General features: G+C 42.5%; 1 protein-coding gene across 1 annotated transcript in view; it reads left to right on the top strand.

The window, feature by feature from the left end:
• The window catches only part of MCU (mitochondrial calcium uniporter), a 72,521-nt gene extending 56,264 nt beyond the window's left edge, over positions 1–16,257 (top strand). The window contains exons 2-8 of the mRNA XM_075841548.1: positions 6,422–6,491; positions 6,631–6,801; positions 7,118–7,222; positions 9,277–9,437; positions 10,114–10,317; positions 12,884–13,000; positions 13,883–16,257. Coding sequence (XP_075697663.1) covers positions 6,422–6,491; positions 6,631–6,801; positions 7,118–7,222; positions 9,277–9,437; positions 10,114–10,317; positions 12,884–13,000; positions 13,883–13,978 — 924 coding nt within the window. The 3' untranslated portion in view covers positions 13,979–16,257. The remainder of the gene's footprint in view (positions 1–6,421; positions 6,492–6,630; positions 6,802–7,117; positions 7,223–9,276; positions 9,438–10,113; positions 10,318–12,883; positions 13,001–13,882) is intronic.
• The last annotated feature ends 5,449 nt before the right edge of the window (positions 16,258–21,706 follow it).

Here is a 21,706-nt window from a genome sequence, read left to right as displayed (position 1 = left end):
GGAGTAACTAGCAATGGATCCCCTCTCCTAGGCTCCATGCACACGACCGTGCCCGTAATTACGGCCGCGGACAGCCGGACCGATTTACGGGCCTTGCTCCCATTATAAAGTATAGGAGCACGATCCGTAAAATTAAAAAAAATGGGTCATGTCCTATTTTTTTTCGGCAAGCTTCTACGGGAATATACGGGAAAGTGTCCGTCTGCCATAGAAACTAACGGGCCCGTAATTATGGACTATTTTACAGTCGTGTGCCTTAGTCATTTGGCCCTGAAATGGGGCATATGAGCAGAAAGTGTTTAAAGCAGACTGCGTTTTACATTTCATAATTTGGTTATAAATAAATTCAGGGGAAAAAAAGAAAGTGAATTATTTCTTAGTTTGTTACTTGGTATAATCTATCTATGTTCTCCATCACATACCGGTGTTTGGTTCTTTTATAGTGCGCTCCCACATGTTAGCCAGAGATGAGGGGATTGGCACTGATAGTGGTAGAGAGCTAAGGGCCTGTTCACGTCAGCGTTGCCCTTCCGTTGAGGGGTTCCGTTGGAGGTATATGTTGGATTAACCCCTCAGCGGAAAGGCAAACTGAAACCTTAGCTTCAGTTTCCCTCACCATTGATCTCAATGAGGGGTTAACCCAAAGGAAACCTCAGACGGAACCCCTTAACCGAAGGGCAATGCTGATGTGAACACAGCCTAACTTCTGCGTGCACTGCTGGGGAGGGGCACTACGGTTAGGCTGGGTTCACATGTCGCGGTGAAAATTAGGTTTTTGTTTTTGCCCCCACAACCACAAGAAAACCCTGTTTTGCTGCAATTTTCGCGAAAACGGCATGGTTTTGTTGTAAATTGCAGCAAAAAAATGCATTGTGAACGCAACGTGAAAACCCAGTCAAACGGATGGGAGCTCTGCTGAAGGAACCTGCTGCTGCCTTGCTTGGGTATAGGATCATACCCACTTAAAGGGTGCTCTTCCCAGAAGAGCAATATATTAGGGAATTGCTATATAAATATTTTTCCCTAATACATTAGGTCCATCTTTGCTGAACCTGTAATTCTTGCAGTGGTTCCTACTATTGTGAGATCTTCGATGCTTTGTATTACCCAGTGAATGTATGGCTGAGCATGTTTTATAATGCAGTGAGGAGATCCATTCACCTTGACATAGAGAGTGAAAAATATTGATCCACATTAAACAATAGCTGTTGGGTTTGCGTGCCGTCACCTGACGTGATCTGAGGGAGCTCCCCGGTAAACCCTGGCAGCTGTGGCGACTATTTCAGACACTTTAGATCGTCATTTGTATCAGGAGGATCTGTAATCCATGTCCAGTAAATGTGACTTTTTGTTTGTTCTTTATAGAGATGTAAATTCAATCCCACAAAATACTGGTCATCTTTATACTTAAAATAGTCATATGAAACAGAAGTGTAAACAAATTGTGTTCCGCAAAAGCTTCCTCATTGTAAAATTAAAACTTCAACTTTCACTTCACCATTTTCAAGAATCCTGCTTGCTATCAGTGAATTGAAACATTCATGGTTTACATTTAGGAGCTGAAAACCTGTCCTGATTATGTCGACCTTCCACAGATACGCAGCACGTTACAAGAGAAAGTTCTGGTACACTTGGGCAAGGGCTCCACGGATTAGCCCATGAGTCAGGGTAGGACCACACTGTTTCACCGCATATTGGTGTGGTCCTTTAAATTTTTTTTTTTTACAGTCCGCACAGTTTTGTAGCTAAACATGCTGGTGCTCCATGTGGCTCTATCCTCACAGTATTCCCATGACTTTAATCTTTCCCTCTGGGGAGAAAAAAAAGTTACCGACCTTGCCAGTCACAAGGTCATTTGCGACTCACTTGCATTTCTGTGATCCTGAGTTTTATGGGTTTTTGGCGTTGTCTTCCCTGTTGTATAAATTACTGGTTCAAATGAAGTGTCAGATGTGCCGCACTGCCACATAACGTGGATATCAACACCCCGCCGACAAAAAAAAAAGGAAAACCTTTTTCTACATCCTTAGGCCTCATTTAGACGAGCGTAATATACGCGCGTGCTTTTCACGCGTGTCGTACGCACCTATATTACTCTATGGGGCAGTGCAGACAATGCGCAGCGCGAGTGCGTTGCGTAAAACTCACGACATGTTCTATAATCGTGCGTTTTTCGCGCATCACGCACCCATTGAAGTCAATGGGTGCGTGAAAACCACGCATGCCGCACGGAAGCACTTCCGTGCGAACTGCGTGATTCGCGCAAGAGCTGTCAAAAGGATGAATGTAAACAGAAAAGCACCACGTGCTTTTCTGTTTACAAACATCCAAACGGAGTGTCAAATTAGAGATGAGCGAACCGAACTTCACCGGGTTCGGCCGAACTCGTTTTGACCGAACCCGGCAAAATTTTTTCCGGTACGCGACGTCAGGAGATAGTCACTGTCCACAGTGCTGAAAGAGTTAAACTGGTTCAGCACCCTGGACAGTGACTTCCGATCACAATATACATGAACGTGTAAAAAAAAGAAGTTCTGACTTACCGATAACTCCCGGCTTCTTCCTCCAGTCTGACCTCCCAGGATGACAATTCAGTCCAAGTGACAGCTGCAGCCAATCATAAGCCAAGCACAGGCTGCAGGGGTCACATGGACTGCCGCGTCATCCAGGGAGGTGGGGCCGGATGACGAGAGGGACGCGTCACCAAGGCAACGGCCGGGAGACCGGACTGGAGGAAGCAGGAAGTTCTTGGTAAGTATGAACGTTTTTTTTTTTATTCACAGGTTGGTGTATATTGTGATCGGAATTCACTGTCGAGGGTGCTGAAAGAGTTACTGCCGATCAGTTAACTCTTTCAGCACCCTGGACAGTGACTGACGTCGACTAGCCTCATCTCTATGATGGCGGCTGCGCGAAAATCACGCAGCCGCGCATCATACACTGATGACACACGGAGCTGTCAAGTGCCTTTTGCGCACGCCAAACGCTGCGTTTTTTTGCCTGCGCAAAGCGCACACGCTGGTGTAAATGAGGCCTTACTGCATATCTTCTTTAACCTTGACATATAAAGGCGTTAATTTGTAACATTCTTTCTCTTTATGTACAAGTCCAGCCAAAAAAGCTCATTTTGTTCATGGCATTGCAGGCAGAGTTATTATGAATATATTATACATTTTAGTGCATCATTTTCCTGGCATATAAATAGACAGGAGACCCGAGGGAAAAAAAAATCTTGATGAACATCCATTTTACCAAGGAGCCCTTACATGCTGGGGATTCCTGGAGAACATTCCTGCTGAACCTTCTGAATGTTAATATACAGAGAGGCTTTTAGTTCATCTCCCGCAGCTGGAGTCATTTAGTGCGTCCTGGGCTCATGAAATGCTTGTTGGTTTTGTATAAATGGCTTATTTTAATGATGGAGAAAAAAGCAGCAGCCGTACTGAAACATGGACTTTCCCTGCTGAGCATTTGTTATCCTGTTAGGCTGGGTTCACATTGTGCCTTTTTGTTGCACTTTTTGAAATGAAAAAGAAAACCATATCAGAAAAGAGTTTTTTCATTTACCCATGTGTTTTTTTTTAAACTGTTTTAGCTGTAAGCCTATGACTAGTAAACGGTTTTAGCTGTAAGCCTAGTAAATTGAAAAACAGATTACTACTAAAACGTTTAGTAAAAGCGCATGCATTTTAATGTTTTTTTTTTTTGTTTTCTTTCCCGCGTTTAAAAAAATAAATAAAAAAACACACCAAAAATGCGCAATGTGAACCCAGCCTTATAACTTGCTCCATTGATCTTCTCTTCCTGCCAGAGGCTTTGAGTGAGGGAGGAGCGAGGGAATCCAGCCGGAGGTCTACGTCCCCCACCCTTTAGAGCGTTTGACAGGGACATGAGATCAGTGTGGCTGGTTATTAGGAACAGACTACGTCTGTAGTAGAAATATCCAATGCATTAAGACATTGTGTGCATCGGGTTTCAGGAGCAGGAAGGATGGAGTGTTCCCCACGCAGAGCAGCAGTATTTAGTGTGTAAGGCGCTGAATACGGATTTTCCCTAGCAATGGCCAGTAGCGGAGCATAGGGGAAGCCGTTCAGGAACAGTTTTACAATGGAAGTAGACAGAGTTGGTTAATAAAGAATATTGCAATATTTCTTGAAATCGCCCGCCCTACATGTTATAAAAGTTTATAGATTACCAACGATAAAACCCAATATGGCAGATCATTATTTTTCCAGTTTTTTCTTTAACAGTATGGGAATAGTGGGCCACCGCAGAAACAGATATACTGGTGCTATTTGGCGTACATCTAGGCTTTACATTTGGCGCATACACCGGGAGGCTTTCCCGACATATTTGCTGGACGTAAAGCACGAAAGTGATGTGGACAGAGCTTTAATGTCCGTCAGGGAAAAACGGAATTAAACGTTTGGTCTGACAACTCATGACTATGGGCAGGTGTACAGATGAACAGGGAAGGAGCACAGATGCGAATTCTTGGCTTTCAAGCTTTTTACTGTTCCCGGAAGGCTTGTTGTATTGGAGCTTGTGATACAAAGTCATTTAAATAAAATAGAAATGTAAAATGTTAGCCCAGTTTTTATTTTTCGTCGTTCTGGAGGTTGTCACAGCTCCACCTCCTTTACTAGCATCAATGAATTGCAAAATGCTGTAATGCAGTGGTGGGGAAATAATGTGGAAATGATGAGCCAGTTACACCGCTGCCGGAGAAACCACTGAGGCCTCTTGCACACGGGACAGACATGTTGTGGAATTTCCGTCCAGAATTTCCGTAGCGTTTGCACCAGATAAATAGACATTCTGCAGATTGAGAATCCACGCCGCAGGTACATTTCAGCACTTGTTTTCTGCTGACATTTTCCGCAGCGTGTGGATGAGGTTTGTAAAGCATTTCTGTCCCGTGGGCCAGCAGTAAGAAGTTTCTGCATTCATGATAATCTAAGCTCCTACCACGTCGGGAACACTGGCGGGACCTAGGAGCGGAGATGTTTAATAATAAACGATCTATACATCCCTAGTGAACCCCTGTTTCCCCTTCAATTCTCCCTCATCTGACATTTAAATTATTACAAGAGACAACTTCTAGTTGAGCGGCTGGATACGAGATTTTTATCCTGGATGAGACCCTGCAAAACAATGCAGAAGGGTGGAAAGATATGCGCCCACATCGTTGTCTTGTGTGCCCAGCATGGTATGATGCAGCCCAGCGCCTACATATCGATTATAAGCACATGTCTGCCATATTTATCAGGACTCTTAGGAATTATTAGCCATTGTGGGATTGTCCCGAGAGCAAAGGTGATCTGAAATAATGTCTGTTGTGCCTGCAGTGTTTTCAGCAAGGAGTGGGCAGCAAACCGGAGATAAGAAAATGTTTGACTTGCTCGGGATGTGCTGCACCCGTTCATGGCTCCTGGGGCTGCAGACATGGCTGATAGGAGACATTAGTCAAGGAGTGGTTCCCATAGCCATGACTCCTTTTAAAGGGTGCAGGGGAAAACTGAAAAAAAGATCATGCGGTCTTTGTGGCGGCGCCAGGCTAGTAAGAAGAATTGCTATTGTTCTTGACTATATCTGACCTGACGAAGGGACCGGCATGGTCCTGAAACTTCGTAATAAAGAGAGAAATGTTATACATATTGTAACTGTTCTCACTAGCCTGGCGCCGTCACCTAAAGACCGCATGATCTTTTTTTCCGTTTTCACCTGCATTCAATCTCATCCCCACGACAAGGATTTATCCTTCCAGGGATCGCAGTAGGAGGCTGCCGGCATACATTACTACCATATAGATTCACGGCCACTGGCTCCTCTGGGTATTATGCCTACTACCAGAGAATAGGTCATCTGCTGAGTCTTGTGGTACTAGACGAAAGTTCTCAAGGTACAGACTGTACATTAAAGGACATCGCCTCGGAGGAGCGCCACGGTCTTTTTTTTTTTTTTTTTTTCTTTCTTGTATCCACTAATTTTAATGGGTTGAATTGGTGGAAGACGTAACCCAATGTTAACCAAATGTATTTTTTGTTTATCTTTGTTATCTCTTCATATAAATCGTAGAGGTGTTGCGCTCCCTGTTACGGTCTGGTTTCTACATTGTAGTAATTCATGGCTGTTTATCTCTTTGAAATATTTTCCTCATGCCGTGTCAGCAATATGTGTGTTGTATTTTCCTACACAGGTGTATTTTGTATTATACCTTTTTTATATTTAAAGGTAAAGACGGCATAAATAATATGAAGTGTTTGCAAGGTTAGAGAGTGCAAATACTACTTGCCATATAGCTGTATATTAAACTAGATCTTGAGATTCTCTATGAATCCAAATGGCAGTGGGCTATTAGAGGTGAATCTGCAGGATGACATCCCCAGTGATTAATAATAGATGTGCTTCTGTTTTCTAGGCGCACCAGAGACTTCCTGCATGGCTGAGCCAAAAAGTAGCATTTTGCAGTGCAGCATCGCCCTCTGATGGTGAGTAGGTGTATTGTTCTTTATGCGGTTTAGTCTATTGATCTGATTTCAGTTAAGCTGTAAAGCTATGGGTTTTAGATATAATTTTTGTAATGCACTAGTATTAGTAATGACCTTTTATTTTTCTTTTATTTATTAGCTGTGACTGTGGTTTACCAAAACGGGTTGCCTGTGATAACCGTTAACCTCCCATCCCGCCAGGAGAAATGCCGGTTTACTCTGAAGCCCATTTCAGATTCAGTGGGAGTATTTCTGCAGCAGCTCCAGGATGAAGACCGGGGAATTGACAGAGTAGCAATCTACTCCGCAGGTTTGACAGCTTGTTTCTGTACCTGACCCCAGAATGCACTGTGTTTTAATCAATAGGAAGTAGCTCAGGAAAAATGTTCAGCTTTGCTATCTTGTTTATTGAAGGGGTACTCCTATTAGTCACGTTGATCCCATTATGACTAGCTGTGACCCTATGCGCTCAGCTGTCACTCCAGGGTGCTCGGTCAGTCCTCCTGCAGTGAAGTCAATGGGCTTCTCTGTAATGGACTTGCCGAAGCGTAATTTTCTGCTTAATAGAGGAGTCTTGGATTGGTGAAGTCACACAATTTCTTGTCCGTTTTTTTTTTTTCCTTCAGATGGAGCCCGTGTATCCTCTTCCACAGGGATTGATGTTCTTCTACTAGATGACTTCAAACTGTCCATTAATGATAAAATTTACGATGTGCGAACACCAAAAAGAGGTAATGTGCATTTAAATGTTTGGTTTTACCTGAGGATTCAGGATCAGAGAACTTTATATTGTCTGCCTTTAAGTTTTGTTATGCTATGGTGCTTCTTTTTATTAGTCTCCATAAGATGTTTTGGTTAGATTTGTTAATGTGTGATATAGCCGTGTTCTTTTGAACTCAAAGTTGTGAAAAATGTATACAGATGTGTCCTCAACTTCTCTCTGAGGCTCTGTTCACACCGCGTTATCGTCCTACTTTTAATGTATGTTCTGTGAAAATTAAGCCGGCATATGCGTTAAAGGGATTTTCTCTTAATGATCCTTTATCACAGGATAGCCGATAAATGTCGACTCAGTGGGGTTTCAACTGCTGGGACCCACACTGATCTCGAACATGGTTCCTAAATACCCTATATGAAAGGTCACAGCTCCATCTGGTTTCTATGGGATTGCTGAGGATATCGCAGCCCCGTAGAAAGTGAATATAGCAGTGGCCGTGGATGCGCAGTCCCGCTCCATTTAAATAGGGCACTCCGGGACCATTGTTCTCTGGCTCGGTGGGGGTTTCAGCAGTTGGACCCCCACCGATCAAACATTTCTTGTTTATACTGTTGATAGGTGATATGAGCCAAGTTGGAGCCCTGCACCGATCAGCTGTTCCAGCTGCCTCCGGAAGTTTTGCAGTGGTCGGTGCTGGAAACAGATGGCTACAACCACTGTATTGCGGCCGTGCCATACAGTGCCATCTGCTTCTGGCACAGACCAGTGCTTAACTTGGTGGAAACAGCTTATCGGCGAGGGTCCGGGTGTCAGACATCCACCAGTCATATACTGATGACCTATCCTGTGGATAGGTCATCAGTATGAAACACCGCCTCATGCCCAGACAACCTAAACCACTAACAGGTGAAGTAATTAACATTGATTGACAGATGCCATTGTAAGGAGACAAACAGTGGAATATATCAGGCAGCAAGTGAACTGTTGGGAACAGGAAAAATGGGCGAGCGTAAGGATCTGAGCGACTTTGACAAGGGACAAACTGATGGCTAGAGGACTGGGGCAGAGCATCTCCAAAATGGCTGGCCTTGGTGGGGTTCTTCCCAGTATGCAGTGGTTAGTATCTACCAAAAGCAGTCCAAGGAAGGTCAACTTGTAAACCGGTGACCGGGTCATGGGCACCCAAGGCTCATTCATGTGCATGGGGAGCTAAGGCTGACCTGTCCGATCCTACAGAAGAGGTATTGTAGCAGAAATGCTGAAAGTGAATGTTCTCTATGATAAGTGTCATGACACGCTGTGGATTGCAGCTTGTTGGTTTTGGAGCTGTTAAGCCGCAGACCGGTCTGAGTGCTCATGCTTATTCTGTTCACCGCTGAAAGTGCCTACAATTGTCCCATGAGCAACTGATCTGGACCATAGAGCAATATAAGAAGGTGGCCTGGTCTGAATGACGTTTTCTGTTACCTCCTATAAACGCCGGAGGGGGGTGCGTCACTTACCTGTCAAACAGGTGGCACCAGGATGCACTATTGTAAAAAGGTGAGCCGGTGGAGGTAGTGTGAGGCGCTCCGGGCAATGTTCTGCTGGGCAACTTTGGGTGCTGGCATTCGTGTGGAATGAATGTTACTTTCTACCCCAACATTGTTGCAGACCAAGGACTTTTTTTTTTTTTTTTTTTTTTTTTTCATGGTAACAGTATTCCTGAATGACAGTGGCCTCTTTCAGCAGGATAAAGCGCCCTACCACGCTGCAAAAATTGTTCAGGAACGGTTTGAGGAACATGACCGAGTTCAAGGTGTTGACTTGGCCTCCAAATTCCCCAGATCTCCTCTCCGAACAAGCCTGATCCACAGAGGTGCCACATTACTTAAAGGATCTGCTGTCAATATCTTGGTGCCAGATACCTCCGGACACAGTCAGTGGTCTTGTAGAGTCCATGTCTCAGAGCTAGGGGGATCTACACAATATAAGACAGGCGGTTTTAATGTTACAGCTGAAAGTTTTAAATAGTAGCGGACTTGGCCCTGTGTATTATGTAACATTGTGGTTTTCCTCTATATCCAGAACTATTAAGCCATGAACATGCAACGACTATGAATGATGTGAAGCATCTTGTGCAGCAATTGCACAGCTCTATGCATATCAAGGATTTCCAGGTCAACAGAGAGAAAGAGCTCTGCAGTCGACTAGAGCAGCTTCAGGGGCAGCTTGAACCTCATGAAAAGGTACATCAGTTACTGCAGGCCTGGTAAAGGGAAAACCGGTTTAAATAAAACGTACCCATTAAAAAAATAAAATGACTAGTATGAGAAAAAAACAAAACCCTTTGTAACCTACGTAGTTTATTGACAATTAAGGCGTAACAAAGCTCTTCATTAGGCATTGCACCAAGGTGTTCTATTTAAGGTTGAATCTTCCTTTAAAAGTAGGCAAAGAAGTTTCCATATCCTTGTGGATTGGACAATAGGATTTATGAACAGATCAATAATCATGCACATAAGAGTAAGTAGCATTGTAGACATGATGGTAGTAACACGTCATTGTCCGGGCCTCATTATTAATCCTATTCCCTTCAATATATCAACATTGGGCATGGGATTTCTAACATTGGCTTCATTTTCCGTTCTGAGGTGTTTCATGTTGTTCAGTGGAAAGAGCCCTATGTAAAGCACCGATGTAGTATTGACAAATAAAGCAAACATTACACACACGCGCACGCGCGCACACACTCCCATATTGAAGACCGGCACTTCTCAAACATTGTCCAGATAGAAAAACGTCATTGAAGTTTTGGTGTTTAATAATTTCTTCTCTCGCTAGTGCTCTTTGGGGCAGGGGTTTACTTTTTAAGATCAAACTATGTTGTCTATATGAAAAATGTGTTTACCAATGTTTGCGCAGGCTCGGCTTAAGATCGCTCAGAAAGCAGCAAAGATGACCAGGATTGTCCAGTGGGGCGGCTTAGCTTATATGTCTGTACAGTTTGGAATCCTCGCCCGTCTGACGTGGTGGGAATATTCCTGGGATATCATGGAGCCGGTCACTTACTTCATTACTTATAGTGGTATCATTGGAATGTATTGTTATTTTCTACTTACAGGCAAGGTAAGGCCCCTTTCTGTCAAGAACAATTATCTAATTTGTGACCAGCTTTAGTTTCTTACATAAATTCATTAGACCCAATGAGGAATGTTTCTCACGTAATTCACAAATTTACCTTATATTGAGTGCTTTTCTTTAGTCCCTGAATGATGTAACTCTCCATCACTAAATCTATATACCTACAAGAAACGGCACGAGATCAAAAGCTGCCAATAATCGGCACAAACTTTTATTTTTTTATTTTTTTCATTACATACAAAGCAGATGCATCACTGAGATGAACAATATGGAGCATTACAATTATTTAATAAACCCACCAATGTTGGAGTATAGGCTATATATAAAGGGCATATAACAAACACAGGGATACAAGAATTTATTTACCATATAAAAAAAGGTCAAGCAAAGTTTCAAATTAGACCCATATATTATAATATCCCTCAAATAAATGGTAAACATGGATAATCAAGCAAGCAACTTAACCCGTTAGTGACCGCCAATACGCCTTTTAACGTCTGTCACTAACGGGCTTTATTCTGATGCATATGCCTTTTTACGGCACTGCATCAGGATAAAGTAAACAGAGCAGGGAGCTGTCAGATCTCCCTGCTCTCAGCTGCCAGAGGCGGCTGAGGGCTGGGGGCGTCCCTGCTCTGCCGTATGAGATCGATATTCGTATCGATCTCACCCGTTTAACCTCTCAGATGCGGTGCACAATAGCGAGCACCGCATCTGAGTGGTTTTGGAGAGAGGGAGGGAGCTCCCTCTCATCCTACCGACACCTGGCGATACGATCGCCGAGTGTCATTGTCTTCTATGGCAGCCGGGGGCCTAATAAAGGCCCCCAGGTCTGCCTGTAATCAATGCCTGCTAGATCATGCCGGAGCAATGACCTAGCAGATGCCTGTCTGTTTTAAACGGACAGGCAGTAATACACTGCAATACAAAAGTATTGCAGTGTATTATAATAGCGATCGGAGAATCGCATATTAAAGTCCCCTTGTGGGACTAGTAAAAAAGTTTAAAAAAAAGTTTAAAGTTCATTTAAAAAAAAATGTGAAAAACCCAGCTTTTCCCCTTACAAAATGCTTTACTATTAAAAAAACAAAATAAAGTTACACATTTGGTATCGCCGCGTCCGTAACGACCCCGACTATAAATCTATTACATTATTTAACCCGCACGGTGAACGCCGTAAAAAATGGAATAAAAAACTATGGAAAAATTGCTGTTTTCTGTGAATACTGACTTAAAAAAAATGTGATAAAAAGTGATCAAAAAGTCGCATCTACTTCAAAATGGTACCAATAAAAACTACAAGTCGTCCCGCAGAAAAAAAAGCCCTCATACAACCGCATCGGCAAAAAAATAAAACCGTTACGGCTTTTCAAATATGGAGACACAAAAACAAATAATTTTGAAAAAAATGCGTTTTTACTGTGTAAAAGTAGTAAAACATACAAAAACTATACAAATGTGGTATCGTTGCAATCGTAACAACCCGCTGAATAAAGTTATTGTGTTATTTATATCACACGGTAAATGGCATAGATTTAAGACGTGAAAAAGAGTGGTGAAATTTCAGGTTTTTTTCCTATTCCCCCGCCCCCCAAATAAAAGTTAATCAATAAATATGTCCCCCAAAATGGTGCTATTAAAAAATACAACTTGTCCCGCAAAAAACAAGACCTTATACAGCTATGTCGACGCACAAATAAAAAGGTTATAGCTCTTGGAATGCGTCGATGGAAAAACGTAAAAAATGGCCTGGTCATTAAGGTTTAAAATAGGCTGGTCATTAAGGGGTTAATCCATAATGGTGTAACGAAGTTTAACCTTGTATGATCAGTAGTGTTATTTATGAAGAACAATCACAAAATCAAGTTCCTCAGTACATGCCCATAACTGTTTCAAACCGGGATGGCGCCAACCACAATGTACATTTCTGCAAACCGGTTATCTGTATGTATGTATGTATGTGTGTGTATGTATATGTATGTATGTATGTATATATATATATAATAATAAATTCTACCTTATACCCGTTTGTTATATGCACTATGCACTTTATATATGATCTATACTCCCGCATTGGTGAGTTTATTATATAATTGTAATGCCCCATAATCTCTTATCCCGGTAACCCGCCCGTTCAATTTTGTGACTTATTTCTAACTGCTTTGTCTGTATTTAACAAATAAAGGTTGACCTTTTTCTAGTATTGGCGGCTTTTGGTCTCATGTCCTTTCTTGTGCATTTTAAAAACATACCTGTCCTCATTACTTGAAGTGACATGCCCGATGCCTGCAGCCATAACGTATTCTAACCCGTTGTGTTGGTTCAGCCTTGTACTAAAGTCAACAGATCTGGGTGGTGATTCCCACAATGTCTTAATGAAGTTGCTGAATTGGTTACTAGGTATTTTTCGCCTGTGTTGTAGCAATTCTATTTGATTGGTTATCTTGGCTGCATTACCGCATAGTGAGCAGGACCTGAGAATTAGGGAGGTGATGAACATTCTGACACTGCTGGATATTACATGTTTTGTTTTTTTTTTGTTTTATTGCAGGAATATATTTATCCAGATGCCACAGACAGACAGTACTTAAATTATTTCCATAAAACGTCCAAAAAAAGCGCTTTTAATTATGTAGAATACAATCAACTCAAGGATGATATTGCTCAGGTATGCTTATGTGTGAACACCTCTCGGCATGACATTTATGTATATGTTCTCTGTTGCTGCAATCATCTGAGACTTAGTTGATCTGTCAAACATTTTTCCAAACAAGCCCCATAGGCCTGTTTTCTGTGCATCAGTATTGGGTTGTGGTTTGTAATTTTGAGGGGGGGGGGGGGGTTTAATAGGTGTTAGTCCATATGCCTCTTTAATAGTTGTGGTTGTAGTAGGGGTGAGAAAGCACTTTCAGAAACAGTGACTAAAAAATAAACTGTTAAAAATACCAATATTATCCAAAGTAATCTGTGAGGGTAGGTCTTCCTGCCTATAGTTCTATTGACTTCCCCCTTCCCCCAAGTAATTTCAAACAGGCAACGAAGATTTTACAAGCAGTTGTGACGTATCAGAAAAACTCTCTAAATCACACAACTCACAGATTTTCAGAAGTTTTGATTGCTGGGGGTCTGAGCACTGAGCCGCTTTGTTTCTGTTCGGCTTTTCTCGGAGAGCCGATGTAGCGGCGTACGAGCCCATAGACTTTCTATTGAGTCCGTACTTCAACGCGTGAGCGCTTCTGCCGATACGTCTTAGCGATCGGTGCAGGTCTCGGTGCTCAGACCCCCAGCGATCAACAAACTTCTGACATGTCAGAAGTTTGTTGAATGTTTAGTTACCCTTTAATGAAGTAAGGGCAGAAAATATGACCAACCAAACTGCAACATACCTCGGATAAGATATTCGGCATACAGTAAACAAAAATAACATTCAAAAAGTTGAGGTATAGAAACTTTCTCTTATACATCTGCAGAAAAAAAATATACTCGACCTTTTTGACCAGTTTTTATAAAGCCAATCTGAAATAAGTTTCTTTTTACTTCTCCCCTCTAGGTTGAGTTGGACCTTAAAAGACTGCGTGATCCCCTGCAGATGCATCTCCCGATCCAACAAATTGATGACAAAGATAGATCATTGCATAACTCCTAAATTCCCAGCAAAGCCTGTGGATAACTCTTGCCTTTGAAATGAAAGCATTATTGGTGGTAGCTGGGATGTGGTATTGGGATGGGTGATCATTTTCTCCCTCTCATTTTGTGTTTCTTCCATATATTTTTTTTTATTTTTTAACTTTTTTAATCTGCTGTTTTAAGAACAGGCAGAAGTGAATTTAAGGAGAACTTGAAGCCTTGACTTTGTTAACCGCCTCCTAAGTCTTTTCAAAAATGTCTTACTTAATTCATATCAATTATTTTACTTTTCAATGAATGCAAATGGATGATCTTTTTTATTTTTATTTTTTCCTGGTTTTATGGCAAGTTAGATTGTGGCCGAGTGCCTATAATACGACATTGGATTAATGGAGACACATGAGTAACAGCGCACAATTAATGCCATTGGGAGAAATGTTGGACCAGCAGTAACCGCAGTATAATGCTCGTCTCTAAACTTCAAGCATTTGTTGTAATGATGTGAAGGCGTCCTGATGCCTAGCTGTCGTGATAAACTCCAGGTTCATGCACATGCCTTTCTGTGTTTAGATGCAACACTGTTCAGTTTTAATCCAAGTCCCAAACACGGTGAAACTTTCTGCTATGCATTTTAAGAAACTGCAAGTGATATATTTTTTTTTTCCCCTTGAAATCACTTTATTAATTGCCTTTTTTCCCCCATTCCTCTCCCTCCCACTGCCTTGGCTATATAAATATATATACACTTCAGGGGCTCAATGCATGATAGGTTTTTATGTCTGTGTTTTGTTTTTATTCTGTTTTTTTATTTTTTTCTCTTTTTTTGGGGGGGAGGGAGATATACCCCTGTTCCTTCACTCGTGATTGGAGGGTTAGTGGGGTAGAAAATCAGGGTTGCATGAATATGAAGGGGTTACCACCTTATTCTAATGCAATGAACATGAAATATCTTAAAGATTGACATCTTCTGGTTCACCCCCCTGTTGACAGAAGTGCGACATCTTCCTGGATGAAACATCGGATATCCAGCATGGTCTATATTTTGTGTACAGTATCTACATACCACTGAAGGTTTGGAGAGTGGCTATGACTGCAATATCACCTCTATCTTTTGCTCCAAAGTTTTCAGGGGTTTTCTTGCCTTTTTTTCCTTTGGAATAAGCTGCTCTTCCACAGACTTTCAAAATGGTGCAGTCTCTCTTGTTGGGGTTGGCATGGGGTAATGATGGGTGGTAATGGGCTTCAATTTTGCAGAGACAATTTTTTTAAGGACTCCCCACTGTGAAAGGCTCCTACTTCAGGGAAAGGATTACAGAAATAAAGAAGTGAAGCCAGTTGACTGGTGCCTTGCATATATTGACAGAGAGGAGAGTATGTATATGTTCTCCATGCATTATTTGACTGGCAGTTACGTTACCATGGACTCCCTGCCAGCCTAAATCTAGTGCCCATGTGGAACTTAGCTGGCAGATGCTGCCAACTGTTGTAGTCTTAAGTAACTGCCTCTAACCTAAGGCTCTCCTCTCAGGTGGATTGAATCCATTTTCCATATTATCTTGTTTGTTTCTATCTTTTTTTAATTGTGTCCGATATTTTTTCCAAGATTGTAGAACCATGCAGAACACTGTGTACAGAAGACTGGCAGTAAACCGCTTCCAGGCATGTGTGTGTGCGTGTGTGATCTTGGTTTTCTGGAGGTACATCATACCTTCATATGACGTCCATATCTTTAGTATGTGCCCTTTCAATTATGATCTACTGGGCATGAATGTCTGCTATGGAATAAATCTGACTGACAATCATCTACATCTAGAGGCCCTTATACAGATCTATGGTTATCTGAAGTCATCCTAATTTGTTTCTTTGTTTAAAGGCAACACAACTTAATAGTACAAGAAATCTTAATACAATGTCCAAAGCGTAATCCTAGAGTTTCTGCTTGGGTAACTGTGATCTTGAAAAGGAGATTTTCTTTTAACACTAATAAAACCGAAAGCTTTTCTTTTGCCATTTGCACTTCTGATGCTGAAGGAGCTGGAGAAAATACTTACGTCGGCCCCTTCAGCAGTAAATAGTCTGATCCTGTTTGTATAAATGGTTTATAAGAACAGTAAAACACAGGAATTGTATCTAAAGGGTCTGGTACGTGTGAGTGTGCGGGGAGGTTTGGAGCATGGAGGAATGTCCTATAAATAAGCAAAATATAGATGTGTAAAATCCTGTATCATTTATGAAATATGTATAAAAAAAAAAATGTAATTCTGCAACAATAAACACTTATTCAGTTTTTCAAGTAAAGTTTGGAGTTTAATCTTTTCTTTTTGTTTTAAACTTAATACGATTACAATTTTCCTTGATGTGTATGGCTGTAATTTGTTCAGACGCCGACCGATTTAGTCCTTTTACTTCACTTTGGAAGAAGGATAGAGCAATTCCTACCTTAATGATCACCAGGAGATTCTACCGCTTTCCTGCCCCAACACGTGCCACCCAGCCCCCCCCTGCTTAGATGGTGCCACCCAGCCCCCCCCCTGCTTAGATGGTGCCACCCAGCCCCCCCCCTGCTTAGATGGTGCCACCCAGCCCCCCCCTGCTTAGATGGTGCCACCCAGCCCCCCCCCTGCTTAGATGGTGCCACCCAGCCCCCCCCTGCTTAGATGGTGCCACCCAGCCCCCCTGCTTAGATGGTGCCACCCAGCCCCCCCCTGCTTAGATGGTGCCACCCAGCCCCCCCCTGCTTAGATGGTGCCACCCAGCCCCCCCCTGCTTAGATGGTGCCACCCAGCCCCCCCCTCTGCTTAGATGGTGCCACCCAGCCCCTCCCCCTGCTTAGATGGTGTCACCCAGTCCCTCACCCTGTGTAGATGGTGCTACCGCAGTCCCACCTGTGTAGATGGCGCCACGCAACACCCCCCCCCCATGTAGATGGTGACACGCAACTCTTCCCCCCCCCCCCTCTGTGTAGATGGTGCCACGCAACTCCCCCCCCCCCACCCCTGTGTAAATGGTGCCAAGCAGCTCCCTCCCCCCCATGTGTAAATGGTGCCACGCAGCTTCCCCCCCCCCCCCCCCGTGTAGATGGTTCCACTCATCCCCCCCTGTGTAGATGTAGCCACATCGACGTAAAGCACACATACCCTTCTTCAGGTCTATACAGACTAGGGTTGCATGATCTATCGAAATATCGATACTATTTAGATGCTGTGCACCCGCAAAAGGTTCGAACCTGTGTACTCATGTACTTCAATACTAAGGTGTGCGGCCGCACAGCTTGGTAATATAATACATGCATTTAGTCATTAGCGAGATGTGATGTGGCTGGCGCTGCATTGCGTACCCTCCTGTTCTGTCTTCAGTAACTGATGCTCATTAGTGTGGTGTCAGCCGTATCACATCATACTGATTGCGCAGGCATATTAATTGTACCCATGCAATTCTGAGTGGGACAAAGGCTGTAATGCACTGCCGCAGGCCTGCTCTAACGGCGGAGATCAGAGAAGCTTTATCCCCTTGAAAGTCACAATCAAAGCTGACAGCATTAAATGGTGACAAAGCAGGGGCACTCCCTTTAATTGCGTGATGTGATTGAAGGACCTACAGTGAAGGAAATAAGTATTTGATCCCTTACTGATTTTGAAAGTTTGCCCACTGTCAAAGACATGAACAGTCTAGAATTTTTAGGCTAGATTAATTTTACCAGTGAGAGATAGATTATATATAAAAAAATTAAAAAAATAACTGTCAAAATTATATATATTTATTTGCATTGTGCACAGAGAAATAAGTATTTGATCCCTTTGGCAAACCAGACTTAATACTTGGTGGCAAAACCCTTGTTGGCAAGCACAGCAGTCAGACGTTTTTAGTAGTTGATGAGGTTTGCACACATGTTAGATGGAATTTTGGCCCACTCCTCTTTGCAGATCATCTGTAAATCATTAAGATTTCGAGGCTGTCGCTTGGCAACTCGGATCTTCAGCTCCCTCCATAAGTTTTCGATGGGATTAAGGTCTGGAGACTGGCTAGGCCACTCCATGACCTTAATGTGCTTCTTTTTGAGCCACTCCTTTGTTGCCTTGGCTGTATGTTTTGGGTAATTGTTGTGCTGGAGGACCCAGCCACGAGCCATTTTTAATGTCCTGGTGGAGGGAAGGAGGTTGTCACTCCGGATTTGACGGTACATGGCTCCATCCATTCTCCCATTCATGCGGTGAAGTAGTCCTGTGCCCTTAGCAGAGAAACACCCCCAAAACATAATGTTTCCACCTCCATGCTTGACAGTGGAGACGGTGTTCTTTGGGTCATAGGCAGCATTTCTCTTCTTCCAAAAACGGCGAGTTGAGTTAATGCCAAAGAGCTCAATTTTAGTTTCCTCTGACCACAGCACCTTCTCCCAATCACTCTCAGAATCATCCAGATGTTAATTTGCAAACTTCAGACGGGCCTGTACATGTGCCTTCTTGAGCAGGGGGACCTTGCGGGCACTGCAGGATTTTAATCCATTACGGCGTAATGTGTTACCAATGGTTTTCTTGGTGACTGTGGTCCCAGCTGCCTTGAGATCATTAACAAGTTCCCCCGTGTAGTTTTCGGCTGAGCTCTCACCTTCCTCAGGATCAAGGATACCCCACGAGGTGAGATTTTGCATGGAGCCCCAGATCGATGTCGATTGACAGTCATTTTGTATGTCTTCCATTTTCTTACTATTGCACCAACAGTTGTCTCCTTCTCACCCAGCGTCTTACTTATGGTTTTGTAGCCCATTCCAGCCTTGTGCAGGTCTATGATCTTGTCCCTGACATCTTTAGAAAGCTCTTTGGTCTTGCCCATGTTGTAGAGGTTAGAGTCAGACTGATTAATTGAGTCTGTGGACAGGAGTCTTTTATACAGGTGACCATGTAAGACAGCTGTCTTTAATGCAGGCACCAAGTTGATTTGGAGCGTGTAACTGGTCTGGAGGAGGCTGAACTCTTAATGGTTGGTAGGGGATCAAATACTTATTTCTCTGTGCACAATGCAAATAAATATATATAATTTTGACTATGTGATTTTCTTTTTTTTTTTTTAATATAATCTATCTCTCACTGGTAAAATTAACGTTGCCTAAAAATTCTAGACTGTTCATGTCTTTGACAGTGGGCAAACTTACAAAATCAGCAAGGGATCAAATACTTATTTCCTTCACTGTACCTTATATGGGCAGACTCCGTTGAAGAACCCCAGCGCTATCGTGCCAGATTAAATGGGTTCTCTTTAAGTATGCCCTTTCACCTGTCCATAGATGTGCAGCATGTAATTGGCAGGGCTGCACAAATCCTGGGGCACTTAAATTTTTTTTCCTTTCCTCTGTTATTTAGATATCGGTGCCGTTATATTTGGTGCCCAATATTTAAATAACCCCCTGAACTGTCAGTGGGGTGTGTAATTGGCAAGGGGGCGTGTAGCATCGCTGTGACACTGTCCAATCAGCTACGGAGAGTGTCACCGCAAGAGCTGGAGACTAGAGCGTGCGCAGTATCGTCAGCCGCGGCGTCTAAACTGCACACATACGCTCTGACTCTTCAGCTCTCGGCAAACAAGAACGACAAGACTGTGATCTCTCGCGAGTGGTGGTGGCAGCAGAGCTGCGCGCATGCACACGCTGTCCTCTCTCCAGCTCTTGCTGTGACGCTGTCCGTAGCTGAATGGACATAGTCACAGTGATAGTAACACGCCCCCTTGCCAATTACATGCCCCATTGACAGTTCAGTGGGTTATTTAAATATTGGGCACCAAATAGAACGGCACCGATATCTAAATAACGGAGAAGGATCAGAATTTTTTTTTAAAGTGCCCCAGGATTTGTGCAGACCTGCCTATTACGTGGTGTACTAGGCTGCACATGTATGGGCAGGTGAACGGTTCTCCAAGTATGTCCTAGCAACTGGCTGTGTACTAGGAGTACACAGGCTAGTGTACTGGCATATAGATATATGCTACGGTAGTACATTAGCGTTAAGTAAAATCTGTAAAAACTACACAAATGCACATGGTTTACAATAAATAAACATTATTAAAATGAGTCCCAATGCAGAAAATAATATACACATGTTGGTATTGTCGCGACCATAATAACCTGCGCAACAAATTTATAGTGAACGGTGTATGCCTTAAAAGAAAAATTATATTTATTTTTTTTTCTGCATTTTTGGCAAAATAAAAATGTATACAGATTAAACGATAATGTAAATGTACGAAAAACTACCGCTTTATGAAGTGGCTTGTCCTGAAAAAAGTCTCATACAGATCGGCGTTCATTTGCTCCTTTCACAAGCAGCGATGTATGGGCACGAGCGGCCGTTACTCCGTTCACTCGTCCCCATATGTTGTCATGTTATTGCATGGAGCGGTGCTGCCGACAACTATAATATTTCCGTTTTTTTTTTTGCTCGTTCATCTGCTGATCTCTGCCCTGTTTACACAGGGCAATTATCGTCAATGAGCGTTCCATTAACGCTTGTCTTCATGATAATTGCCCAGTGTCCCTAAGGGGTTAACCCCAATGTTGCCATTATGTGAGGGAACTGATGGGGTCACTAATGTGAGACACATAGTGTTATGGATTTTGAGGCTCCATGTGCCTCACATTTATAATAAACCCCATCATGTACATCACATATGAACCCAATGTTGCCCATTATGACTGAGGTACATGATGGGGTTAATTACTATTAATGTGAGGCACATGGAGGTTTAAAATTTAGAACACCATGTGCCTCACATCAGAAAATGGAAGGTCCTTTTTGTGTTTTTTTTAGTTTTTTTTTTTACTGTTGGCAAAGTATCGTTTTGGTATCGAATCTCAATACTACAAGTATCGTATTGAAATCCAATATTCTGGTATTGTGATAATCATAAGGGTATGTTCACACAAAGGAATTTTGCGGCAGATTCCACCTCAAAATTCCACTTCCCATCCATTTCAATGGAAGTCAGACGCTTCTTTTTCCCCCTAGCTAATTATTTCAGCTAGTGGGGAAAAAGAAGCGTACTGCTCATTATTTGGACAGTTTCGCCCCGAGCTCCCCATTGATGATAATGGGAGGAATCTTCCTGCCATCGGCAGGAAAAGTTCCGCAGTGGGACCGTGTGTACTAGCCCTAATACAGACATTACAGGTAGTGTGTGTGCCTCGAATATGGCCGTCTGTTTTGGTTTAGTTTAAATTAAAAAAAAAAGCTAAAATTTTTCAAAAACAAATAATCACCTCTTTTACATACTTACAACTAATTAAACTAAAATACATAAAACATTCCCCTTAAAACTCCCATAGATACGCACATAAGGCCAGACATGGTGGCTATTTACTGACCAATACGTGCAGTTTTGCCATGGATTTTACCTTATACAGTGAAAATTTCCGCAACGTAATGAGAATGCCGCCGATTTGAAAATAGTCAGAATGCTCTGAATTCCAGTCTAATTTTTTTCCACGACGTGTAGATGGGTTATTAAAAAAACATGTACTGTAAATAGGTAAAGATGTTCCAAAATCTATTCTCCACTATGGATAATACTTCGATCATCATCTTGACTTTACAGCTGCATTCACTCCTAGGTTACCTATTCCTACAGCAAAGCACTGCTTTATGTATGATATTGAACGTCTAAATGATAGGACATCAAAAAAAAATTGTTGCGTAAGACGTATATATCAGACATTGTTCCAAATGCACAGGAAGGTTTGAACTGCTGAGAAAAGTGAAAG

Source organism: Rhinoderma darwinii, chromosome 11, assembly GCF_050947455.1.
Source record: "Rhinoderma darwinii isolate aRhiDar2 chromosome 11, aRhiDar2.hap1, whole genome shotgun sequence".
NCBI classification, from domain to species: domain Eukaryota; kingdom Metazoa; phylum Chordata; class Amphibia; order Anura; family Rhinodermatidae; genus Rhinoderma; species Rhinoderma darwinii.
Note: the sequence above shows the minus strand (reverse complement) of the source record. Positions and strands in the feature narration are given on the sequence as shown.